Genomic DNA, 18053 nt, shown 5'->3' with positions numbered 1-18053 from the left:
GATCATCGCCGCAATTTTCGCTAGTAATCCGCATCCTTAAAACGTTGTTACTACAGTATAGAAAGTTGAATATTCGTGCCATCGTTGTTGCTTGGTATGATTTGACAACAAAATCAAATTTAACGCATGCGCAGTTGCTTGTATTAGGCTGTGGGCCCAAAGTGTTCATGTGCAGTCATTGCCCTTGTCAAACGCTTTCTTCTGGAGTTGTTTTGGGAATAAATAGCCAAGTTGTTTATTTTAATCATTTTTATTACGGCATCTATACAGAAAGGTATTTTATGAGATCTCATGAATCACTCCTTGTGATGAAATAGCGCATTTTGTTTCTTATGAACTTAACTGTCCTGTGGTGGACAACATGTTGCTGGCCAGTCTTAGCCAAATTCGTACAAAGACTTTGAAAACTGATGTTTTGGAGTGACAAAATAACAAACATTGCATGGATAATGGAAAAGTGCATCAAAATACCATTCACGACGGTAAAAGTAAATCTAGCGTTTGATATTTTTTTCTTTCTATTTCCCGGTCACTGCGATAAGTTGTAGTTAATTTGCAAAGAAAGCACCACAAATATTGCTACGATATTACTGGCCCCACTTTTCCGGCTAAGCTGCAGGCAGTAATCAGGCATTTTTGGAATGTTTACTGTTGTTCGGCTGATCTGACCGGGCAGCGATGACCATCGAGCACTTTGATGTGCCAGAGTTGTAACTCCTTCTGTGTCCTTCCTCTATGCTTTAATTCTGGCCACACGTGCATTGCAAAGAGAAACAATAAGCAGGCCGGATATTTAAGACTTCTGTCTGAATTCTGACTTTTTGAATCTAATAGCATTTATATCGGTACAGGAAGCTTAGAAATGCGTCTTATATATTTTTAATATGAAGTTTCAGATATTTTTAAAACTGGCAATTTCATCCCTGACGATAAGTAACGGCCAGAATTAGAATTTGGACTAGCGCTAGTACACGAAGTGTTCTCTGCGAATGGTGTCATAGAACAGTCGTCCGAATGAAGTTCATGTAGACGCATAATGAGCATTCCATGAAGTTGTGGAACGCTTGGTGACATCTGGACATTTTTTTCAGATGGGGTATAACTTATAATGGGCCAGTGGAGTACAATTCTATTGCTTATAATGTCGCTTTCGACTCTGGTCGATTCTTCTGGTTCTGCCATATACTTCAGAGCATTTTGAATTTTTTCAGTCTGATATTTAAAGAAGAACTAGCCAGGGATACCACTCCAGTCCAACTTTTGGCATCAGATCCCACCAAACTAACCAGCTTAGAAAACAGATTTTCGTTCCTAACATGAATTTGGGAAATTTATCAGGACGTTTTACAGCCACTCTATAAAATCAGCCAATTTACGCCAAACTTCAAAAAGTGTGATATTAAAGGTAGGATACAACATTGGTTGTCAATTGACAGATTTTTTTATTTTTTTGATAGCATCAAAACCTCACATGAGATTTCCTAAATTCAGTTCTGGATGATGAGCACGTGCATTACGACCAAAGATCGTATAGCGCCACGTAGCGGGGCTAGATGGGGAACTTCACCATGAATACGCCTAAAACGTTGTTATCACATGGGCGCCATTCTGGTTGGACTACGACTGCGACAGGCACGCACACACATGAACGTTCACACTCGAATGGCACCCATCGTGATAACACCTTTATGGCCGAATTACCCATCTTGCGCCGCTAGGCGGCGCTATATAATCTTTGATTACGACCATCAGTTGCATACTCTCCGCGCGCGCAGGAGACGCGCGTTTTACGCGTTTAGCGTGGCATCGACTAGTTCTTTACGCACTTGCGTGCATCGTAAATTCCCCTTCACGTTGCATGAGTTTAACGTGTCTTTTTCAACAAGACAGGATGAGATCATGATGTTCAGGACTCATCTCAGTACATTTCTCATCTTACACATTCTCTCCACCCTTAAACAAGGTAGGCTGCTGTACACAATTTACATCGCTTTCAAAGCAAAAAGCACCAGCCTGCCTCTGGCCGCTGTACATATTCACATCGGAGGCCTACCTAAAAGTAGGCGTAGGCCCTATGCCAGGAAATAACTGGTGCTCATATCATTTCGGTAGTCGGTAGGACTTCATTTTATGAGTAGACAAAACATTTTGAGAGAGTATTTCTGAATGTGCATTTTAAAGCAAAATTTGAAAATGTCAAGCTGAACCAGTGAGTATCTTCTTACAAATCAACCAAAATTATCAGCAAAGTTGGACATCTTGGACAGTCGGGATATCATCAATCTTTAGCCTAAAAGCCGGAATTCATGAATATTTTACAATGACCAACACAAATTACAATGGATACTGCATGCAGGACTAGCTCTTGACCTACGGGGCGCCAGAGTTATAACAAGTCAGAGCTCCGACGCAGGGCGATACGCCGGGGCGTCATCAGCGGTGGATAGGAAGCTTAAAACCATATCACATACAGGTCAGTGTTTTAATCCCAATGGGTAAGGCCGTGTCTAGAATTGACTTGTGCTTTTCTTGAAGGCGTGCGTTATCACTGCTTCAGAGTAACTCCCGGACACTGCCATATTCACTGTTCCCCAGCAATCGGGGGAGAGGCTCCCATCTTTACGGCGTAGGTTTACGAATCGTTGAGTGCTGGCTACGAACGAACATTGTCTGATTGAGATGGGTTGAATATTAAGGCGGAAGCTGCATGTCTAGTTTCTTGCAATGTAATTGCTGGAAGAAATCGTATTTCAGCATAAGTTCAGATTTTTTTTATTTTTGAAGCTATTTACGCATTGTTTGTTACTTTTTCCCAATTTCATTATAGTTTGTCTCTTTAAATAGTATTAGTAGGCCTAGTGTTGAACAAATACGTTTATCAAGTGGCGTACAGAAAAATTATTTCTTGTTCGTGAGAAGATAGAGGGCGTGCTTACGTTTCTCTTTGTATTGGGCATGTGCACTGCCCTTAAAACGGCTTTTCATAAGGATTCAGAATAGAAGTTACCTCAAAATATTATACCAAAGAGTGGAGTGCATCTTGTTCTTTGAGGAATCCTTCATGTAAATAAAAAGACGATGACAAATAAATTTTCTTACCACGTGACCCATCCTCAACAGGCCCAATACCCCATCAAGTCTAAGGCGAGGTCGGAAAGCCGCAATTTTTTCCGAATGTTTTTCTCTCCGATTTGCGTTGAAAGTTATCATTGGTGTTAGTTCCAAGTGGGCACGACATATTATTGTTCCAACACTGTTTCAATGTTGAAAGGACACTGTGACGTCATTGCAGCGTCATTTCAGCCTTGAGCCAACATAAAAAAAAATGTCCTGTGCCGACTGCTTTGTTGAAATACCGGCAGTGCATTGTGGTCAAATACGATTGTTTTAGTCCGTTTCAGTCGAAGCCCATTATTGGCAAAATTCATGGCAGACGAAGTCTGTCAGCTCACCTTTGCTCTCCCCAAAAGGTCGTTGACGAAAAAAAAGCCAAAATGTTGAAATGTTGTCGAGTGCGAAGCCCCATAAACGTTCTTGCCAATAGTCAGTGTACGAGGCGGCGATTTCCTGTTTTCCACTCCAACAACTTATTATGAAGATTCGTCAGGGGATCGTCAGAATTACGAGGAACTCAACAAAGAAGTAACAACAGCCCAGAAGATAGCTGTCTCCGTCTTCGTTGCTCACGCACCTTTTTGCTTCACTGAGGCTCGACCTGCTTCCCCAGCGCAGCACACGCATCGCTTGCTCGGGCGACCTATACAACCTGTATACCTGACCCTATACCGGTGCAGAGTGGGCCGCACCGCTGTTTTATTTGCAGGAAATTTTGGCTCTGTTTTATCAGAATACACGTTGAAAAAAAGTAACTCTAACATAATTATTCTTCACACAGGATGGAAAGATCCATCTGACCGTGTCAACCCGTGGTGGAAGGTGGATCTAGGCGCTGTCTACTGCTTAAGGAAAATCACACTAGTCAATAGAATAAGGGACGTGCGCGTAATTGGCAAGTATTGCTGTTAAGCGAAGGCATATAGCAGATACAACCAGAAGCAGAGCGGTAAAAAACCTTGAATGATACTTAACTTTAACTCTGTGCATCTTCGGTTGCCATCTTCTTTTTCTTTTTTTTACATTTTCGTCAATGGATCAAATACAATATTTTAGCGTGGTATTTTCCTTGAAGCCAAAACCATTCGTGTCTGGTACTTAACGGGGACTTAATTAAAATCGGAACTGCCGATTTTTCAAGAGAACTCGATGTAAAACCTTACTATTATGGGCCGTTTTCCAATACTCGACTTCGTCTCCGTCTGAGGCTTCGTTCCCAAAACCAATCCCCGATTGTGGGCCTGAAGCGTTTAAATTACATTGGATTACTGTAATTTTTTGGCTCTCTTGCATCTTATTTGATGTTCTGTGGCGCTATTAGACTGATTGCTGCGCTTACAACTTCAAAGTCAGCTATTAAAAAAAAACAGTTGAAGCCTGAGACGGAGCCGCTGTTGAGTATTGGGAAAACGGCCATGGATTGAGATCGTTCGTAGTTCCCAATCTGGCCACGTTTGCCATCACTTCCTCTCTGTTCAGTGGCGTAACGGGTCAGGGAGGATGGAAGGTGAACAACCTCCGCGACTCGCTGACTTGTACTCCGATCCCCCTGGTCAACCGTAGAGGCCGACTGAAAAGCTGTTTCTACAGTGTAATAAAACCTAATGAATACCCCCTAGGAATTAAGGCCCCGGTAAAAGAGAGCCATGTGAAATCGAAACTCGTCATAGGTCAGTGGATTGGGTGGTTATGGTTGTGATAAAGCATTATCCAAACAGACTAATATTAATCCTCTCATCAGTTTATGAATAGTCCCATTAACTCATTGATAAAATGTATATATACGGACTGATGTAATTACAGCAAGACGCTTAAAAGGCAATGTAATCCGTGCTGGAATGAGTGCCAACCATCTGCTAAACCGAGAAATAGGACGCGTTAGAGAAGAGCAGGCTATAAGCGGAGCAGTTTTGGATTTCACACCTGATCCGTACGTTAATGCACGATACGTCAGCGTGGACATCCCTGCCAGTGGTTCAAATATTATCATCCAGTTGACCGAATTCATGGTGGAAGAGGTCTCGACGGATACGGTTGATACTCCATCAACAGGTGGGTATCAAGGTAGAGCGAAGGTAGCACCACACTCAAGTCACAGCTAACGCGCGATCAGTGTGTCAAAAGAAAACAAGAGTAACCAAGCATAATATTCACCCTCTCCCAACATTACAGAGCCACAAATCATTCATTTGATATCAAAGTACTTTCTACTTACGCTGATATTTTTATTTGAAGTTTACATTGCGCTGAGGACATATTTTCATTTCGTAAACGTCGTTTTTTTGTTCCAATAGAATTTTAATTATCTTGCAAGTAAAGTCTTAAATTATCACATACTGTTTTGATTTCTAAGTTGGTAACTTCTTTGGAAACTTGATACTGATCCTTATTTCAGAAGGCGATGGCTGTTTCATAAATTGTGCAGTATTAAAAGTCGAATGAGTCTGCTTCAGCAAAAACAGCCGTTGAACTTATTCAATTTACTTTTGACAATTTTTAACAACCTGTCCGTCTTATTTGTTTCTGTAACATTACCCCTTTAAACCCATTTAGGATCCAGTATGCCGACGGAAAATAAAGCGGTTTTAGCGTAACTTAACAGAACCCTCTTCAATTCATTACCAAAAATCTTATAGGCATTTCCCTTTGTTAAAAGGTGTCAAATAAACTAAATATTAATTGCTTTGTTAAATCCCACTGGACAGAAACAAAAAGCAGTTGTCTTTACGTGATCAAAATGTTTTCCGCGCCACTTCTTCGGATTGAAAGGAAGTCTGTCATTTTTTGAAAAATTTACGTTCTAAGCTTTAGTTTGTTACAAATAAAACATACTCAACATTTCTGAGCATTATTTTGGGAGAAAATCAATTTTTCCATTTTTTTTTAACTATGATCTAGATCTGCAACACCTTCAATCTACGGAGTGTTTTCCACCCAAAAGTTCTTATCGCCTACCCCGAGAAAAATGAGCAATCATGACTAATATCACATACCGTATACGTATAGCGTGAGCCTGGCACATGGATATGTTATGAATGGTTCTTGTTTTCGTTCTTGTCTTTAACGAAAATTTACGAAGCTCTAAGTTTGACTGGTAGCCAAAGCGACCAGAGTTCTACCCATAGAGAAAACGGTGATAGGTGGGACTCCGCAAGAGCCGTAGATGGATTGTCGCTGTATGAGGGCACAAGCTGCAGTAGAACAGGTACGCGTGTTGCTTCTGGATACGACTTGAAAGCGATGATGCAATCTGATAAGTGACAGATCTATGACTCCCTTTCTTTGCTCGGATACGTTGAATTCCAAGAACAGTGTGCCCTGGAGCTGGTGGTCACTTTACTTATTTTTATGCCGTTTTAGCACCCAGGTTTCACCAAACGTCAAATTTGTTCCATTAAGCTCCATCCTAGTCTAACACATGTGACCATAAGTAAAATGATTTTATCTCAGAATTTCAGCAAAACCCGTGGTGGAGGATGGATCTTACCTCTGCACAGTGTATTAGGAAAATTGCTGTTCGGAACATGGACGATATTTTCGGTAAGCTTCTGGGAATTTAACGTCTAATAAACGCCTTTAACATTAAAAACCTCTCAACAATGAAAACGGAGAATAAACATCTGCCATGGTCATCAGGCCATTTTACGTACTATTCTGTTGTACATAGGTCGACACGACTGGAACAGCTTTATTCATTGGAAGTGTCGAATGAAGGCCCGTATAAGACTTTTTTCCTATGACGTCACATGGGACCATCTTTAAATAATCAACAACTGAATGGATTCATTCTTTGAGAAAACAAAACTCTGCCATTTGGGGATCCAAGCAGACTTTCACATCTAAAGGCATTTAAATACCATAGAATGAGGTCCACAGCGGTCCTTTCACAACGCCCTCTCTTGTTTATTTATGGAGTCACGGTACGTAGCCAAAAACAATCCATTGGAGAAAAGAAGATGGGGGAATAAGTGGGATGATTAGATTTCGAGAGCCCCTTTTCTAAGCAGCCGGGAAAGGAGGAACAGGAGTTTATCCAACAAAGGCAAAGTTACATTCCTGTGTTCTGTTACCTTGTATTTCAGTCTACACTAGGCTTAACTTATACGGAGCAGTAGTCCGTGCCGGCCTGAGTGCCACGCCTACAGAGAACGCCATGTGTGGTTCTCCTGTGACACTCTACCAATCCTTGATCAATGATTGGATTGAATTCACCTGTGAGCCATCCAGGCTCGCACGTTATGTCAGCGTCGATGCACCGGGCAATCTGACTCTTATCCTTTGTGAGGTGATGATTTGGCCGTGTGATCTCCCACCAACAGGTGTGAAAATTGGCATTTCGATTTTCAACATGGTTGCAGGCACCAGACAAATTACTTTGTAATAAGCAGAACTTTGCAAGCTTTGTTATAAAAGCAGTGTAGAAACAAGGAAACAAATAACAATTCAAGAAATTGGCATTCCTGAAATCAGTTCTTTGTAACAGTATTTTGTTATGACAGTATTCTTTATAATGAGAGTCGACTGTATATAGGGTTCTATAAGAAGTTACAGAATTGCATAGTGCTATAGGAAACTGTTGCTATAGAATTCTATAGACAAAATCATTTTCTATAGACAATCCTTAAAATTTCTATAGAAAAGTGTGAATGCCAGAGCATTCTATAGAACTATATTATAGAGCATTCCATAAAATTCTGTAGAGTTCTATAGAACTTTTTTGTAAGGGTCCACATTACCGATTCTTTTCTCGGTAGGCCTACATCCATGATGATATCCACAGTATATCTAGTACTTAGAAGCTGCTGGTACGCTATCAAATACTTAAGAATCGAATATACAGTGCAGTATAAATTCAAGTCAATCACATTTATGCCCATGCTCATAAAACAGTGATAATAATGAACGAAATATCAATATGTGTGGAAAAAAGTCAAGAAGTAGCAAAATATTATAAACATATAGGGAAAGAGTTCTGCTTTACGAACATCTCTGCACAGACCCTATGAGCCTATATGGTCAGTGTTCTAACTGATTTAACATTTTTACTGCTAAATTTGACTTCGTGGGGTTTGGTAATCTCCCTCTAGGCTATTAGATAGTGTCAGGTGATGTCTAAAATGATGATGACTTCTTGTCCACGAGCCCAGGCCACCCTTCTAGTGGGGTCCTACCCTCATTGATACTTTAACAGACTGGCAGCCAGAGGACACAGACAGACTCATTCTCTTCTTCGTTTGTGGATAAGGGCACCCTTTTTACGTTCTATGGTTCTCATTTCCGACCGATCCTATTTAGGGCTCCCGATCACGGAAAAAAAAGCTTTTTTTCCCCGCCGACCCTGCTAAAAAGACCTAAACCCCAAAAAAGACTGCAGGAGAAAAATTGGCCAACATGACCTTTGAAAACAAAAGCCCTGAAAACTTACAATTTTGCAAACGACCAACAGCTACGGTCTGCGTTTGCGTTAACGTTCAGTATACCGCACCTTTCCGTGGCCCACTGAGGTTCGTGCATAGCCCTACACCAGCAACATGGAATTTTTTTTGTTAAGGATTTTTTTTTTCGACCAACCAACCTTACCTCAAGTGGTAAAATAAATGAGAACCATAGAATTTAATAAGGGCAGCCTAACACTAGAAGTCTGCTTTGCCTGTGAGGTCTGCCACCGGGGCTTGATAGTAGACACTTGAGTGTAATGTTTTTGTGACTTATCTCAAACACTATATGTTGGTTTTTGTGTCGGGTTTTGGTTTACATGTTCTTGGAGTTTTGTCGGTTAATTTTTAAGGGTTAGTTTGGGCTTCAGGTTTTTTTCTCTTGGTACGGTTCAAATAGTCTTGATTGAATGAGTTGAGCTAAGGTGTAGTGTTAAAGGATTGGTCTGTTTTATCTTTTCTTTCTTTTTTTGTTAATGGATTTACTCTTCCATTTTAATCTTTGTGAAAACAAATATCTCTGTTGTAAGTCATTTAGAAGTTTAGCCTACCTCTGCCTTCCACTAATCCTGCAATCCCTTCTCACACATTCTGTTGTAGCCTAGAATAAATTTAAGTTTGATGTGTAATTTTGCCAGTTCCCTGTGGAATCCATTTTTCTAGGTTACACTGTCACTATCTGGTGGCTTATTAACCCCTGCAAGGGAAAATAAGTGATGTCAGTATATGGAACTCTTACCAAAATGAGCCATATGGACAAGTAAAAGTGACATGGAATTAGTATATCAAAACATAACACATTAGGAAGGACTACCCGACAAAAATTCTGATATATTTATTTTTCTTTCATCCATAAATATATCAAATGAGTTTAATAATGTTAGTTTAAGTTTAGGATGCAAGGGGGCGCCGACAGTTGTAAGGAAAGAAAGAAATTTTATCAATTTTGAATCTATTTTGAAGAAATATTGGCTGGTAGTTAGTTTTATTCTACAGGCAGATGACAGATGCATTTCTTACGTTGTGTGAGCTGGGCTGATAGTTACTATTTTGCAATGTTTGCTTTCGTATATCCATCCACTCTAGTATTGAAATGCCAATTAATTAAGCATGACATTTTTGTGCTCCGATATTGTTGGATTCATCTTATGTGCCCTTCTCCTTCTGTTGATATGCCTCTTGAAGCAGCCCTCAATTTGACTGGCAAATTGACAAATCAGAGCTCTACGATGAGTGGACAGGATGCTCGAAGGGCATTCGATGGGCTCCCAGAAGAACCGTTCTGCAGCATCACAAGTAAGATCCCTCCAACAAGTTGTCTTATCACTTTAGCCTGCCCAGCAATTTCCGTCGCAATTGGACTCAGAAAACCCACCTATCTTGAACGATTTACAGATTTGTGACTGCCTCAACTCGTGTTAAAACCACTGTTAGCATTAAAACCGATAATTTACAGCCCTTGTGTTTTTATAAATCTACTCAGATTACGAAGAGAACCCATGGTGGAAAGTTGACCTGGAGTCAAATAATTGCCTTGGAAAAATTCGCATCAGGAATACTGGCAGTTCAGCAGGTGAGGAGAATCAGTTGTCGATTTTGGTTTGTTTGTTGGTTGGGGTGTTGCTGTGTTTATTTATCTTCTACAAGGAATTAGAGAATCAAACATTAGCAGTAACCTGTTGAAACAGCTACGCAAGAAAAGATGAACTAGTAAAAGCAATTTAGATGCCGAGACAAAATCAAATTATGACTGAAAATTCTGTACTTTCCACTGGAGAACCAAACTTGCAGGATGCTATGGTACAGGCGGGCCTGAGCGAAGTTCACACCGACAACATCATGTGTGGCACACCGGTGACCAGAAGTCAGGCCATCATCAATGACTGGTTAGAGTTTACCTGCGATCCGCCTGTGCTTGCCCGGTATGTTAGTGTTGCTATACCGGGAGGTGTAAGCCTTAAACTGTGTGAGGTGACAGTATCGACGTGTGACTTCCAACAAGCTGGTAAATATGTCTGAATTAATGTTGAATCTGCCAAGAACAAAATAACTGTGTTGTAAAATGTAAGGACTGATTTATTTTTCAGGGTTTTAAGAAAGAAAGTAATGTGGAAAATGATTTCAATTAAAATCTGAAGTCAGTTATATTGGCTTGAAGTACCTTTTAAGTCATCAACTAACAAGACTTTGCTAAAAGTTAAACCTTGCGCAAAGTTATTTTTTTAACTACAGTAAATGCTGTGGATATTACTCTGGTTGCGAATCCCGCTCTCCTCGGTGAAACTGGAGACAACAGTTCGTCCATCACAGCCTACAGAGGTGCAGGCGACATCACAAACGCTGTAACGTTTGGTCGCCAACTGGCAACAGGAGAAACTAGTCAAGAACTTCCGTCGGGGTCCTTGGTTGTGGCTGATCCGTCGACGGGATGTGCAGCCAGATTGGCCCTGAGATTACCAGAGGAGGGTGGATTGAATCGCACCGGTGTCTTCTACTCGGAGGCACTGAATAACAACGTTATTACCAGGATACAGATCGTCATCTTATCAAAAGGTAGGACATAATTTCAAGGTATCATCTGGAACATAATCATTATTGTGAGAGGTACATAAATACTAGGTTTTTGTAGTCGGTTTTATAATATAAAAATGTGTTTCAAAGTGAGTGCATTCTGATATTTGCAGGGAAAAATTGTACAAATTTGATTTTTTGTTATTCGAGCAGCCTTTCCTTGAGTAGGTGTGTTCAAAGTCATTCAGATCCTCAAAAGCCTCAGAAGTGATTAGGAACTCTAATTAAACGGTTGGAAAACAGTTCATTTTGCCGACAGTCAATTTGTTTCATAGTGTAAACTATTATCCTGATGTCAATTTTGGGGATGCTGATTCTTTGCAGTAATATTTGAAATTGGTTTGTTATTTCGCTTTTAGAATAATCTCCCTTACCTATACTAATTGAAGTTCATTTATTTGTCAAACCTTAGGAAACAACATTCACCTCCGCCCTGTTCAGCGAACGCAGACGGCAAGTACCGGAGACTCTGTTATGTTGCAAATGCGTAATGTTAACTCACCGAACACCAACTACAGATGGCGGCATAATGGTAATGACGTCATTGCATCTTGGAACAACCTCCTGGATGTGTCGGTTCCAAACGTAACCATGGCAAATGAAGGATTATACAGCTGTTTTGCTTCAGACCATGAAGATGAACAACGGGACGGTATCATGAGACTTATTGTAAGAGGTTCGTTTCCGGTTGATTGAAATTTTGTGCTTTTTGTGCCTTGCAGGAATACACATATGTACTATCTCTTTGAAGCTATTTCCTCGCATTTTTCATACAGGTATATTCCCAGTTCTGTCACTTCTTGCCTGTCACACCAGTGGTGATTGGAGCCAGAGACTGGGCCTAACTGTGCAAATCATAAGTCAGAAGTCTCACAATTGATGTGTATAATTGCACGTTCAGATCCATTGCTCTTACTTTGTCCTTGGTTGTATTCGTCTTGACCAGGCACGTAGCCAGGCTTTTGTTTGGCTATTGCAAAGTTCTTTTTCCGTCCCATCCGCCCATTTCTGTTCATCCCCCCCTTGATCTTGCTTTTTATCAGCGTCCTGATTTGGCTTGCAAAATGTCCATCTCATGGCAATCGGACACTCCTTACATCCTGTCTGGCAACTGACATACACCTACCGGTATCATCTTGTCGCAAAATATCATTTGTCTTTTCTCCGGAATGCTTTAAACTGTACCAGACTAATTGCTCCAACAAAAATGTATCATTTTTCATTAAATGCTCTCTACTTGTGTTGGTCTTGGTTTAAATCGTAAACCCTTTGTTCATAAAATGTCAGGTTGCCCCTCTGGGTTGTGGGACCCACCGTCATGTCTGAAAACCTGTCGGCAATGCTACAATGGGGGTGTATGCCATGACAAGTCTGGTACCTGTGTTTGTGCTCCAGGATTCAGCGGAGACAGTTGTGAGCAAGGTGCAGTAAATGAGAGCCTTCCAAACACATGGTGGCAGTAGACTGATCTATCATTGATTATACTCTTGTGTTTTAAAGCAACTTTGGGGCCTACATAGAACATCTGTAAAAACAGTTCGTGAAGAAAACCAGTATGGTTAATACCATGCACCATTTGGAAGAGAAAAGGTGCGTTAACCAGTCTAGGAATCAATTGAATACTAAGGTTAGTAGACAAGTGTTCAGTGTAGCTTTTTTTGTCTGGGTTTATGATTTTCTGCGGGTTTGCAGTACACGGTCGTCATGTCTTTGGCAAGAATGGTGATCAGAGGTGTTCGGATAGTGGAGATCGTCATCATGATGCGTGCCGGGGACACCTGTTCTGCCTTCCAGACCCTTATGGCTGCTCATGTGCTGCAGGTTACACGGGCCTGGACTGCATGCAAGGTAGACTCTTTCAGGTCGAATAAACACCGTAATAAGCAATTCTGCAACACGTTTATCTAGTTTATCCCCTGTATAAAAGGGAATTTGAATTGAGAGTGAATTGAACACAGAACCGGTGATTGGAGGATACGAAGAAAGGGTAAAATAGATTTCATAAGATTTTTTGCATTTCGTTTTTATATAAATATCAAATGCAAGAATGTGACGATGGGACCTTTGGTGCCGATTGCAAGCAGACATGTCACTGTGCATCTGGAGGAACGTGTTTAAAAGATACAGGAGAATGCAGCTCAGGTGAGATTGATTAATCAAAATAAATTGGTATACAATTTACAAATTGCCCTGAAAGCACCGTGTTTTCCCCATTTAATTTTCTAAATTTGTTCCCAATGGCCTATCCTTTAAATTTCATTTCAAAGCTTTTATAGCGTGTATACTGCAACAGGACATCTGTTCTTGAAAATTAATGCAATACTAACGTTTCTTTCGTCAGGTTGTGATACTTTATACTTTGGGAGTAACTGTCAGTGCTCAAGTAAGTCAAATTCTCCAAATCCACTTCACAGAAACATTGCATAGTATGGAAAGAAATATCTCTGCATCACAGTTGAAAAAAGGTGGAAACCAAAATGAAATACTAGTCGGTATATTGACAAAGTTCCTCGCTGGTACTCCGTCAGTGGTAATAAAGAAAGTAATGAGACAGTTCACTGGAGCTCTTATGTATACTTGCTCATGTCGCATCCACTTTATGCTGTATACAGCGTGTAACTTTCAAATGCCTGCCAGTTGGTACTGAAGTCTTGTTAAGTTCAAAATACTGGCTTCATAATTTGAACGAATTTAAAAATGTGTTCATTTTTTTGATAACCATCCTTCATCGATTTGTATCATTCAGCACAGAATAGCGTGCTTGGGCTCCAAGTGACGTCAGGCGATCCCCATCAGCTGTTCGTTAGTTGGCAACCGGATCCCTGTGCTTCTGGCTATGAACTGGTAACCAGGGACGAGTGTACCGGGGAAATTTTATTTCAGGAGTCCTTACCAGAGACGACTTACCATTTCATAACTGGGTTGGAATCCCCATTCAACTGCCGACTTTTCATTCGGCCAGTGTATCCGGGTGGCATGCTTGGGCCGTTGCGGGTATTGCTCCAAGAATCCAGTAAGTTTTTAGCAGTGGACATCACAAAACACCCATTTCCACTCCCCTCTGTAATTAATAAATGAGTCTTTGAAAGCAAAATGCCATGTTTGTAGCATGCCAGTAATATCAAACAAATCAAATTAGAGCTGCAGGCAAGGGCATTATCAGCGTTCATTCTCGTGAGCCAGTCTCAACAAGCACATACTTATTTGCATTCATAAATACCTTCTTTAGTTAGAGTCAAAAGAGGTCAATATATAATGAAATTCCAACTATGTTGTTCTAGAATTCTACTTTCATTTTCCCGAACACCCCAGTCCATTTTATGGTATATTCCTTGTGCAAGTTGTCTTAAAGTATCTCCTTATTTGGACTTGGTGCATGCGTGGCGCGGCACAAAGACTCTTGACCAATCAGAATCGATTTAACTGTCTCATATCCAGGTGCCAGGGCTTGATTTACGGCATTATCAAATGTTAATACATGGTCAAGTTGCACGTTGTTGAATAGGGAGACTGTCTGAGGTATTTATGAATGCTGCTTATACCTACCTGCTGGAGACAATTCAACAATTGCAGGCCCCTGCCAAGCAAGGGATTCAGATAATGAATTTATTGGTATGTAATTGGATGAATCTATATGATTTACAGACACAGAAGGATTTTATTTGATGATCTTGGTCTTCCTAAATGTTTCAAGAGGGCTTAGGACTAGGCCAGCTTGTAGTTAATGTGATGTCGTTATACACAGACACGAAGCAGGAGTCTTGCATCTCGTGGTCTCTAGAAGATGCTGTTCTACAAATGGATGTGGCTGTGGAAGGCAGCGAAGGTAGATGGTTAATGCGATCTGAATAAAAATTAAAAGCAAAACAAACAAAAGGAAGATTTTTAAGTTGAATTTAAGTTACCCTAGTGCTTTTTTCCTGGTAAACACACATTTCTCTTTGTTCTTTTTTGGTATTCTCCGTCAAGAAACTAGTAACTGATATTTTTTTTAATTTTGATTTGATTGTATTTTAGAAAGAGAATTTTCAGGCAGGAAATGATTGGACAAATTTTGTGCAACAATGTCACAAAGTAAAAGAGTGGAATTCATTGGCAAAAGTCACAAGTTTGAATTTCATATTGTTTTATGTAGAGGCTGGTGTGTTTTCGGCTCCAGGCGACCTGATTTTCTTTACTGGCCAGCTAATTGTGTTGAACACATCTCTATCTGGAAGCACTGTTTCCGTAGACTATCGGTGGTATCTAGCTAGCAACGAAATGGTCACTCACTCTCCCAGCATAACATGGTCTTTCAGTGAAGCAGGGAAATTTACAGTCAGTGTCATCGCATCTGATGGAATATCGAGCAGTGATGCAGTGTCGAGAGTTTTAAATATACTCGTAAGTCAAGTAGTCTTGGCGTTGTTCGTTGGTGTACAACTTTTTTTGTCCTTTCTTCAGTCACTCAGCTTGCACGGATACAAAAAATGTATCCATAGATGTTGAAAACTTCTAGTGGCAAGAAGCCATAAGCAAAGGAAAATAGAGGCTGTGCTCTATCTTCCAAAATCCTCCAGAGGCTCCTCCCTCTCAAGATTTGAGCTCCACCCTCTGCTGAGGATTTGGAGAAAGAAAAAAACTAGGTCTGTAGCACCCTGAAAAAAATTAGATTCCATGGTTCAAAATTTAGCACCATACTTATGATACCATTAATACAGGATCTGGAGAACCTTCCGTGTCATCCGTCCTACGTCCAAATTGCGGGCCGCCAAACCAACGCCTCCTTTCCACTGACCTATCCCCGTCACGTGCCCCTGTCTTTCCAAGGGCGCACGGACGTATGGTGTAACCTGACCACCTTTCGCGTCGGCCTCCAATGGACCGCCTTCCGAGTGGAGTCCAGGAACGAGACCGAAATGGCACTTTCCGGGACCATTGCCACGCACCTGCAGGAAATCCACTTCCCCAAGGGTCTCCTGAGGTACGGACTGCACGTGCTGCAGTTCAACGCCGTGGTGACAGCCCGCGGTGGGTATGGCTACGTGATTGGCCAGGGCAGTGACCGTGTGTGGGTCAGGATTGAGCCCAGTCCACCCAAGGCGATCATCCTGGGTGGGTCAGCTCGGTCCGTCGGTGAGTTCTTATCAGTGTTGTCATTTTCTTTAAACACCATGCCTTGATTGCTTTTGATTAAATTTTGGTTTACAAATAATTGGTAAAGTTATTATTTGGTACAGTTATTATATAAATATTTCTGTTATAGAACAGTCGTCTTTTCTTGAAATTCTTTCCTTAAAATGCTGCATAGAAATTGTTACTTTTCCTCAAACATGCCAAAAAGTGAAGGCCCACAGAATTTTTAAGTACCATAACTAGGTAAGGGGAACAAATTACTGTTTAAAGATCATGTGCTCAAGAAAGACTGAATAACTTTTGTCTTAGGTTACAGTTCCTCGCTGGTTCTGGATGGCTCAGGGTCATTTGATCCTGATAATTTCCAAGACCCCATCAGAGGTCTGGAGTATGCTTGGTACTGCTCAAAAGGAAGCAGACAGGATCTTGAATCACAGGGTAAGATTTGGAGACCGATGTGGTGATGTTGGCATTACAGGAATTAATCATGTATTTGTGCAACAGCCTTAAGCACCTACTGGAAAAATCTAATTATGTATTGCATTTTACTGCTCTATTCTCTGCAAACTTCCATGTCTTTTACTGTCCAAGAAAACTGTCTTTTGGAATCTGATAGTGGGAACTGGACCCGGAGTAAAGTAGTATGTTGAGATTTGAAGTTTTTCATGGTGAAGGTGGCAAGTTAAGTAGCAGATTTGCGGCATTTAACTTCGTCGTTCCTCATAAACATATCATTATTGTAACTTTTCCATGTGACTGTTCTATAAAAAGTTGCACTTCCCTTACCAAAAAGTAATCAGAGTATGCAAAGTTATGGACAATAAAAATGAGAAATGGATCCTGGTATCCCCCAGTATCATACAGGTCAAATCCTGACTGGTATCTGGCAAGCAGTCACAGGCCTAGGGAAGACGCATATTCTCACATCTGATGTTTAATTATTCATAGCTGCCAATTGCGCCTATCCTCTAGATCTCATGAGTCTGAGACATTTGCTTTGGATATTTAAATAACAATACCATTTTGCTCTTGCGATACCGGAAATCTTTACACAGTGCCTGAATTTTGGCTAACCTGTTTTCTTTATGTCCAGTGGTGGCTCCTGCTTGCTTCGGCAATAGCTATCGTTTGCCCTTTAGCGACTCCTCTATTCGGATGCCAGCAAACACTCTTGCACCAGATGAGGTTTACACGTTTGCACTGACCGTGAGTTTGACCGGACGAGGGAACTCTTCAACATCTCAGAGTATCACTGTTGTGGCACAAGATCCGCCCGTTCTCAGTATAAGGTAGAAGTCCTTACATATCGCCATTAATAAACAGGCCTTTTCAAAGAAATGCCAACATTCGAAACACGGGAAAAGCATATGATTGCATCATGTGACGCAGTTCCAGGTTAAGAAACAAGGCTGAAGTCAATAACGCATTCCAATGAGAATTTTCCCTTGAAGGAAAAACGCTGAGGCCACAAATATGGGCATGAACGTTCAACCAAATATTTTTAACAGGATCCAAACGGAGAAAAACAAAATACCCTACAGTATCCCAACTATCCTTCATACTGTTCCTTTCTTTTATCCATTGCACCATGCAGGCCAGCTTGGCAGACTTCACACTATCCTTCTTTCATGCTCCCGACCCTACTCTAAATGCTGCTGTTTATGCAGAGTTTTATGAAAATGTTTAACCAGTATGCTTCCTACTAGAGTGGCATTTTTACCGTGAAAGTCTTGCTTATTGACAGTGGTGGGTGCAGTATCTTTGATTTTCGTCTGGATTTTACTTTTGAATTAGCCCACTGAAGAGGAAGGGTTCTTA

General features: G+C 40.9%; 1 protein-coding gene across 3 annotated transcripts in view; it reads left to right on the top strand.

The window, feature by feature from the left end:
- The first annotated feature begins 1818 nt into the window (after positions 1-1818).
- The window catches only part of LOC110983287 (polycystin-1-like protein 2), a 31123-nt gene continuing 14888 nt past the window's right edge, over positions 1819-18053 (top strand). Inside the window, exons 1-22 of one of the 3 annotated variants that reach the window (XM_087138277.1) lie at positions 1819-1963; positions 2357-2473; positions 3896-4009; positions 4918-5166; positions 6194-6319; positions 6565-6654; positions 7197-7433; positions 9735-9845; positions 10033-10122; positions 10327-10554; positions 10782-11102; positions 11533-11796; positions 12408-12542; positions 12813-12968; positions 13167-13262; positions 13462-13503; positions 13867-14133; positions 14866-14946; positions 15256-15503; positions 15821-16235; positions 16545-16673; positions 17329-17524. In XM_087138277.1, the coding sequence (XP_086994403.1) occupies positions 1900-1963; positions 2357-2473; positions 3896-4009; positions 4918-5166; positions 6194-6319; positions 6565-6654; positions 7197-7433; positions 9735-9845; positions 10033-10122; positions 10327-10554; positions 10782-11102; positions 11533-11796; positions 12408-12542; positions 12813-12968; positions 13167-13262; positions 13462-13503; positions 13867-14133; positions 14866-14946; positions 15256-15503; positions 15821-16235; positions 16545-16673; positions 17329-17524 (3776 nt within the window). In that variant the 5' untranslated portion in view covers positions 1819-1899. The remainder of the gene's footprint in view (positions 1964-2356; positions 2474-3895; positions 4010-4917; positions 5167-6193; positions 6320-6564; positions 6655-7196; positions 7434-9734; positions 9846-10032; positions 10123-10326; positions 10555-10781; positions 11103-11532; positions 11797-12407; positions 12543-12812; positions 12969-13166; positions 13263-13461; positions 13504-13866; positions 14134-14865; positions 14947-15255; positions 15504-15820; positions 16236-16544; positions 16674-17328; positions 17525-18053) is intronic. The other 2 variants (XM_022242423.2, XM_022242421.2) reach the window with 2 other exon arrangements.

The sequence above is a fragment of the Acanthaster planci genome, linkage group LG06 (genome assembly GCF_054643075.1).
Source record: "Acanthaster planci isolate LZ-2023a linkage group LG06, COTS_SCS, whole genome shotgun sequence".
In the NCBI taxonomy this organism is placed as follows: domain Eukaryota; kingdom Metazoa; phylum Echinodermata; class Asteroidea; order Valvatida; family Acanthasteridae; genus Acanthaster; species Acanthaster planci.
This window is presented reverse-complemented; position numbering and strand designations above follow the sequence as displayed.